We start from the raw sequence: 8,748 nt of genomic DNA, 5'->3' as shown, positions 1-8,748 counted from the left end.
CCCCCCTCCTTCCTTCCCACTTTTCATCTCTCAGGAACTCTGGTCCTTGTATTTCACATACGATACATACATTGGCTCAGTTGCCATGGATTCAAGATCATTACCCAGAATTAGAGGGATGATTTGTGTAGAAAATATGCAGATTTTGCAGTCTTTTGCAGCTGGCGGTGGTGGGCGATCAATGATCATTCCACATGGTTCAAGTCCTCTCACAGGAAGAATTTTATAATTATGTGTCTCTGACTTGGAACCGCAGAGAGCACATTATGTTCAGCTTTGAAGTGACTTGACTAAACGCTTTGTTGTTATCATCTAGTATTGTCTCTGTGCTTGGATTGTGTCTTGCAGAAATTGGCATCTGTGTCTCCAGATCTGCCAAAGCTTGTTGAGTTATTGACCGTCCACCAGCCGAAAGAAAATGAGATCCTACTGCTGGGTGGATTAGAAGCCACCGAAGCTTGCCAAGCGCACCCACACCCCTCAGCTCAGGTAAGTTTGTAGTGGTTTTCTATTCGTTACAAGTATTTCCAGCCTTTGGATTGACTGGCCGAGAGCACAAGCTGTTCTCGTACAGCAGCGCTGTGCGATTAGATGTGAACCTTTTGTGCTGGGAAAAAGACCCCACATGAGGGAGTCCATTCGTTTTATGGAGCAATTCTTCCATTTTTAGTCTAGTAAAAGCATGTCCTCATCTTTTGAGGCACACTGCTATCTTGGCAAACACCAACTTCAGGTTTGACTTTTATTTTTGTGCAAAAAAGCGATGTGTGTGTTCCAAATATAGTCATGTGAAAACTGGGCCGGTAACAGACAACTGGATTCAAAGTATGTCTGAATACAAAGCAGCAAACATCAAGAGTAAAACATTTCCATAAAAAAAGTCTGATAAAAAGACATTTGGTTTGAACTTTTTCGATGCAAAGGATGCGTTCACACTTAATTCATCCAGACGCTACCGCAAATATGACTTTGTTCAGCAGGTGCGTGTAAAGAAAACACACCTGCAGGTACCGAGCAAAAAGTCGCTTTTTAATTCCACTCTGAATTTTTAAACAGCAATAAAAATTACATACAGACACGTAGCTAACTAATAAGCCTTTCTGTTGGTGTATTTGTCATTAAATAAAAAATCCCCTGTTGCGGTTGCTTTTTTGAAGCTCATCCAATAAATAAATGTTTAAAACTGCTGTGAGAATCAATAAACAGCCCTATAGGAGCCTACACAGCCTATTAAACTTTCATTAGCAGGTCCGAAGCAATTAATAGTATATCAAATATAAGGAAGAAAAACAGGCAATAGAGCTGTATAATGTTTTAAGAGATTTATAGTAAAGTTTGTGACTATGTGTTAACTGTGCTTACCTATGTGTTGTCTGTAGTGGGTTTTTTAATACTTTAAGACCTTTGGATACATTATATATTGAGTATGTGTGAGTGTACATGAAAGTTGTCCGTGCTTCGTTCAGGGTGGGCAGAGATGCACAGGTGTGTGCCTGCTTCAGTGTTCAGGAAAGAGACGCTCCACACAGCCTGGTAGCATCATCTTTGAGATCAACAAGTTCCTGATCGGCCTGCAGTGGGGAAAAGAGCGACAGTGTCAGCAGGGCAAAGCGGCTGGACAGCGCCTCGATGATGACACCAATCGCTCTATCTCGTCCATAGAGGAAGACTTCCTGACGGCCTCAGAACACTTGGGAGATGACAGCGAGGACGACGGCTTCAGAAATGGTGAGTACAGCAGGGTTTGTTTTCAGCTGGGTAAAGATTATAATTATTGTTGTTGCACTCAGAAATGTATTTTCTCTAAGGGAAATTTTAATTTGACACAGAGTCAGTGGAGGGCAAATCGGGATAATATTCTACTGTTGATGTGACATTTTGGAAACCGGTGGTGCTGCTTCCTAATCAGTGTGGACGTTTGTCATTCTCTCTTTCCACGGCTTTTATTTTTTCCCTGTCTGTTCACAGAGCCAGAGAGTGGTGACCTGGGAGAGAGCGTGCCAGAAGCTGCACAGAAACACTGTGTCAGACTTGCAAGTCATCGGGGACAGCTGGCACGTCATCAGCAAAGGGAGGATGCCGAGGTGAAAAAGGAAGGGCATCAGCGAGCAAGCATCCAGACTAAAGAGTCAGCGGGGTACTACGCCACCAATCTGGCTGAGTCTGTACTGCAGGATGCCTTCATACGGCTCTCTCAAGATGAAACCTCCTTTGCCTCAGAGGCAGCCATCAGTGTGTCCCTCTCTAGTTGCCCTCCCAACTTCAAGAGCCCTTCAAAGACTAAACAGCCTTCCCAACAGCGCACCTGCTCTTTTGAACTCCCTAAAATTGTCATTGTTCAGAGCCCAGACAGTTCTGACGGGGCTGCAGAATGGCCGGAGAACCAGGTGCCTCACGTGCCCGATCACGCTACCAAAACTGGAGAAAAGCAACAGAATGAGACGCAGGCTCACAATCCCCATGACAATGGCGGACACGTATCCAAACATGTAGAGGTGGCTTTGGCCTGTGCTGCCAATGTTATTGGCACTATTACTACCCCGCAGCTAACAGAACAGCTCGCCATGGAATCTGCTTCGGAAGAGGACGTCGATGAGGAGCTGCAGGAACCAGAAGATAAAGAAGAGTACTCCTTCTCCTCAGCTATGTGTGGCATGGCTCAGGTAGCCGGCGCTGTCGCAGCTGTGGACTTAATGGAGGAGCCCGGAGACGGCGGCGATTCGGACACAGATCCTGCTGAAATTTACACGGCGTCCCGCGGTCTGATGTCTGCTGCCGAGGCCTCCGCAGCCTTCACGCTGCACTGCAGCGTGGCAGAGGGAACCAGCGTTGAAGCATTTCGTGCCAACATTGCTGAAGTCCTGCATCGGGAAGCAGCTGAGGTGCTGACTCAGCCACAAGGCTACAGGAGTGTAGCCCATCTGCTGGAAACCACGCATAACAAGATAGTAGATGGCATTACGTTTTCCAAAAAAAGCTACACAGATGAAAGGGAGGTGGATGAATTAATAAATGAAGTGGCAGACAGTCTATTCAAGCACGCTTTAGAGAAGGCAAAAAAGAAAAAGGAACTGGAGGGTACCGGGAAGGAGGCGCCAAGCTTTCAGGTATTTCTGCAAGACAGTGTCAACAATCTGCTGTTTGATATTCTCTGCCTGACACAGAAAAAGATCAGCCACATCTCCACGTGTGACCAAGGGTCATGCGACACACGAGAGGGTGATGCTTGTGTTAAGGAACCTGCTAACATCAAGGAGGATGCCAAGGATCCATTAAGCCAATTACAGTGCTTATTTGGGCATAATGAGAATCTAAGCGGCGTGCTGCACTGCACAGATAAGTTATCCACAGTTGCAGGGCTGAAGGAGAAATATGCGCTTGAGGAAGGTGATGTCATTGCATCGTCCTCGGCAGCAAACATCAAAGAACAACAGCAGCAGTCATTGTGCAGGCAAACTCAGTCTAAACCCACTTCCTTGCCAGCCAAAGACTTTTCTGACAGCCAGCAGGGCAGTGGTGCAATCAGAGAGCCTTTAAGTGAAATCCCAGTTCAGGTCACAGAGAGGAGAGGACGACTGGGGACAGGCAGTGACAGCAGACAGGCCTCTCTGACACCTCAGTCCTCCCTGAACTCTTTCAGAATAGACTCAGAGTCCAGGACACCAATTACTTGCTATGCTGATGATTTGGCTTCCACGGTGGTGTCTATGGCCACAGAACTTGCAGCAATCTGTCTAGAAAACTCCACTGGGAAACAGCCCTGGTTCTGTGCCCTTAAAGGGTCCTCTGCTGAAGTCCCCGAGGGTTATTTGATCCCTGCTTGCCGCACAGTACTGAGGAGAAAAGAGGGTCAGAACAGCAATTCAGCTTCCAGAAAACATCGGGCGCCCCGCCTAAGTGAAATTAAAAGGAAAACTGAGGAGCAGCCAGAGCTAATGGAGCGGCTGGTCAACCGGGTGGTAGACGAGTCTGTAAACCCTGACGAACCGCAGGACCCATTTGCCCTCTTTGCCTCTGAGGTCACGGCTAGGATCCTGAACTGCCCTGAACTCAATGTGGTGGATACCTCCAAAACAGGCCAGCAGCGCAGCAGACTGCAGTGTGAGAGGTGGAGCCGTGGGAAGGCATCCAGTTATGAGAGCATTCCAGAAGAAGACACGGACCCATCCGGCACACCCAACACTCTGGGCCTGGGCAGCCGGTTAGGTCAGAACTTGAGTCGCGGCAGCTCGATTTCTAAGCAGTCCAGCTGCGAGAGCATCACAGATGAGTTCTCTCGGTTCATGGTTAACCAGATGGAGACAGAGGGCAGAGGCTTTGACCTTCTGTTGGACTACTATGCAGGGAAGAATGCCAGCAGCATCCTGGCTGCTGCTGTACAGCAGGCTGCATCAAAGAAAAACGGCCATCTTAATGTCAGGGCGTCATCGTGCCTGTCTAAACAGTCGAGCACAGAGAGCATCACAGAGGAGTTCTACAGGTTTATGCTTCGGGATATGGATAAGGAAAACAAAGAATATGGCATTGCAAAGACTAAAGAGTGGAGCAACAGCCTGTTCCCACCTCCTCTAAGAACACCCTTCTGTATACGTCAGTCTTCGGTGCCAGACCGGCGCTCCTCAGACTCGCGGCTGACTGTCAACTCGCCCATAAAAGCGAACTCTTTTGATGGATTTGCGCGGAATGTGCACGGGGACACATTAAATATCTTCCCCACCAACTCTGTGTCAGCCACAGGACTGTGCAAGTCAGACTCATGCCTCTATCAGAGGGGTAAGACTGACCAGATTACTGATATGCTAATTCATGAGACCTGGTCAAGCTCTATCGAGTCCTTGATGAGAAAGAACAAGATCATCGCTGATCCTGAAGACAGTATTGATTTGGAAGCTGCAGGAGACTCGCAGCCCCATGTGCAGCAGTTTGCCAATCGCCTGGCAGCTGACATAGTGGATATTGGCAAATCTGCGCTGGGGGGACAGCAAGATGTAGGTGGGGGCACACCTGGGTCACATCCACAGGCGCACATGCCTGTTGGTGAAAGGAGGAGGGGGTTCAAGCAATCCCATCTACGCTGTAGCCGAAGTAGGTCGAGCCAGGAGCAAGCTGGCAGCATCGGGGGAAGTGACAGCGGTTCAGCCTGCATAAGGGGCCCCAGAAATGTGCCGCTGATCCACATCGAAGGAGATCAGCGAGATGAAGAGACAGTCTCAAACCCTGAAAGAACAGGGGGACATCAAGAAGTGTCATCAGACACGCCGGCTACCAAGCATACGGAGAGAGCTCCCACCAACAGCAGCAGGTATTACAATGCTCACAGGCTTTTGTGTGAGAGTCCGACCCCTCCTTCTTCAGGCAGAGTTTTCTTTAATAACCCTGCAGCAGAATAGTCATCTACTGGATGTGAAACGTAGAGATTGATCTCTCTGACAAGAGTAAGGGAGAGAAATTTTTTAAAAAAGTGTTCGACTATTTTTAAACATAAAGTATGAAACTCTGGACTAAACACATAAAATGCAGGTGTACAGTGCTATTTATAGAGTTTGATCAAAGCTTAGTCGGCACGCAGAGGATCTATTTACTGGGTGAACTAATCTATTTTAGCAGGTTTGGCTAGGCTGTGACTCGCATTGTCTGGGTGATGTACTGTGTGTGCAGAAAGCTTTTAGCAGCTTCATCCTTTATCCACAGAGTGGCCGCTGAAGTCCCCTTTATCAGTACAAGCTGCACTCACACTAGGATAACAAACCACAAAACACTCACTGATATTGAAATAGATAGAATCGGAACTGAGATTCTACTGAGACAGCCGAAATGACAAAGAATTTGGGGGCTGCATTGTCAGATACACGAGTAATTGAAACCAGACTGACGTTTTAGCAAGACAGGGACTCAGCATGGTGGTGAGATTTATTCTAATGCTGTAAATGTCTTCAGGGGCTTTCACGGGAGACAGCAGATTGTAGGACTGTCAAGGAGAACATTTTTAGTTCACATTTCTGGGGTAACAAAGACTGCATGTTTCCATTTGGACTGTAATGACACCACTAAAGTGTATGAGCAGCATCACTAATGTGCAAGAGAAGCCGATGAGTGGAATGTATGAAAGCTCAACGTAGAGTTTTATTGTGTTTTTTTATAACGCTTGATAAAACGTGTAATCCAGAAACAAGTGGAGTGCATGTGTTTGTCCCTTGTGTGCGAGTGCAAGTCAGTCACTCGCCGATTCAATAAAACCTGATTTCCCTGCAGAATTGAGGATGGCAGCTCTCAATCATCTGATTATGACTTAATTTAATCAGTGTCCTGGAAAAAAAAGAGCTGAAAATCCAACAGTGCCCATGGGAAATGCAGTGTGCTGGTGCATTAAAGATATTCAAAGGAATTGGCTTTCTTTTTAATAATCATTTCACACTCCAAAGACATTTGTCATTTGTAGAAAGTTACTGTTTACTGTAAGACATGATCCCGATATGGGCTTATAGAAAGGAGGTTAGTAGTAACAAATCTGGGTGTCTGCGTAACAATAGTAGTGCATAGAGGAGCAGGAACAGTAGCCAAAGTGACCAAAGCATTGCCGCCGACATTGTGGACATCTTGCGGTTTGCTCTCTCCAGCAGTGACAGGGACAGGACAGCCGTGGCTGCAGTAGTGAAGAGAGACAAGCGTTCTATGAGTGCTAGCAGTGAAGAGAGCATGGGGAGCTGGTCTCACATAACCCCCGAAGATGACCCCCACGAGGAGACCAGTAGTTTTATCCACCTGAGCGAGGGGTCAGTAACCGCTGCTCTTTTGATACCGCTCCAAACGCTGCTGCTCACACCCTCACCCCGCTCTCATTGGCCCATTGCTACTAACTGTGTTCTCCTGTGCCAATGCCAATTTACTCCCTTCCGCTCCAGTATCCACACCTGCTAATGCAGTGTATGGCAAGAGAGCTCGCTCTGCAAAGCCAGTGGTGCAAGAGCTCTTATATCATGGATCAAAAGGCCAGCTCATAACATCCACTAAACCATTCTCTGCTTCATCAAATTCTCATTTATTTACCCAACTAATCACCTATTAAAATAAGTTTATGGTGTAAGATCCCCTTTTTCCTTAAAACAAAAAGAAGAGATGTATACCATAATGATTAAACTCATTTAATTTCTCAAACTGGACAATCAATGATCTGGGCAGTTCTGAGAGTTAATAGGAAGTAGCAAGGTACTGTGTTTAGAGCAAGAGTAGTTGTGCGCACCACCATAACACTGCAACCTCTCCATCTACCTGCTTACTTTAACTCTGCCTCATCCCTGATCTATGTTGTGACACAAGGGCACGGCTGCCGGCCTTGCCTGTCCACCCTCCCCACCTAACTGCCTCCAAATATGCCTCATCCCCATTTCCAGATGGACCAGCTGCCAGGCAAAAAAATACGAATCACCAGCTCTCCCAGCTTCAGTGCCCAGTTCTGCTGCAGCTGCTATTTATATGTTTATCACCAGCTAATAACATGACCTGCATCCCTGCGCTTGGACATTGTTCTCTTCACAAGTGACCGATCGTGTTGGATGTCTCGAGACATCATTTAAATGACACTTTTGCTGTTTTTTTTGTTTTTTGTTTGTTTGTTTTTCCTTCCTAGGAATGGGACCAGCAGCACGTCTAGCTTAGGCCTGGTAGACCTGGATTCTTTTTCTGATGTTCCCTCTCAAAGCACAGTAATCCAGTATGTTTCTGCTATCACTGTATTTCTCATTATGTCTCTGGTGTGTCAACAGTGACATTTTTAATACACACAAACCTTGCAGGTATTATTTTCTCTCACACATGCTAGACAAGGATATTAAGTGTCATTCCAGAACAAATAACAATTTTCTGTTTAACAGACAAAAGCCTTTTGAATTTTCTGCTTTTATTCTGTTCTTTTTCATTTGTCTAAACGGTAAATAATCAGGTTAACAGCGCAGATTTTATTTTTTAAATATCCAAAAAGGTTCGTAATTTAGTGAACTATTAAAAAAAAAACGTATTTTAAAACCCTGATTCCACAAATGTTTGCACGCTTCATAAAATAAGAGAATTCTGTGATTTTCGAATGTTACAAACCCGCATTTTGCTCACAACAGAACATAGAAAACATATCCAATGTTTAAACTGAGGAAATGTTGCATTTTCTTTAAAAAAGAAAAAGGGTCACTTTGATGGTCGAAGTTCCCCCCCCCCCACACACACACACACACACACACACAAACAAAAATGGTCATGGTTGCCACTGTGCAGCCTCTCCTCTTTTAACAACAGTCTGTAAACATCTGGGAACTGAAGAGACCAGCTGCTGGATGGAGGATTCTAGCTGTTCAGCAGTCCTGAGTTGTCTTTCTTCATATTGTTTCATCATGCCCCAGATGTTTTCAGCTGGCAAAAACTCTGGTCTGGACTCCTCTTGCTGAAATGTGCAAGGCCTTCCCTGAAAACGTTGTCATCTGGATGTTGCTCTAAAGACAGTGTATACCTTTCAGCACTTTCTAGATTATGTCACACGTCTTCTTCTGCGCATGATAGATTTAACCTGCATTTGCGGATGGCACGGTGAACTAACAGACAGCGATATCTGGAAGTGTTTCTGAGTCTATTCAGTGATTTCCACACAGCATCCTGTTTTTAATGTAGAGGGCCTGAAGATCGCAGGCATCCAATATTGATCTTCAGTCTTGGTCCTTGTGCACAAATTTCTAGATTCTTTGAATCTTTTTTTTTTTTTTT

General features: G+C 45.8%; 1 protein-coding gene across 3 annotated transcripts in view; it reads left to right on the top strand.

The window, feature by feature from the left end:
• sphkap (SPHK1 interactor, AKAP domain containing) overlaps window positions 1-8,748 on the top strand; it is a 35,587-nt gene that overhangs the window by 22,134 nt on the left and 4,705 nt on the right. For 2 of the 3 annotated variants that reach the window (XM_005746893.1, XM_005746892.1), the window contains exons 5-9: window positions 349-489; window positions 1,467-1,728; window positions 1,969-5,302; window positions 6,618-6,773; window positions 7,628-7,711. In XM_005746893.1, the coding sequence (XP_005746950.1) occupies window positions 349-489; window positions 1,467-1,728; window positions 1,969-5,302; window positions 6,618-6,773; window positions 7,628-7,711 (3,977 nt within the window). The remainder of the gene's footprint in view (window positions 1-348; window positions 490-1,466; window positions 1,729-1,968; window positions 5,303-6,617; window positions 6,774-7,627; window positions 7,712-8,748) is intronic. The other variant, XM_005746894.2, reaches the window with a different exon arrangement.

This window comes from Pundamilia nyererei, unplaced genomic scaffold (genome assembly GCF_000239375.1).
Source record: "Pundamilia nyererei isolate P.nyererei 1_Seehausen unplaced genomic scaffold, PunNye1.0 scaffold00185, whole genome shotgun sequence".
NCBI lineage: Eukaryota > Metazoa > Chordata > Actinopteri > Cichliformes > Cichlidae > Pundamilia > Pundamilia nyererei.
The sequence above is the reverse complement of the archived record's forward strand: the minus strand, read 5'-3'. Positions and strand labels throughout refer to the sequence as shown.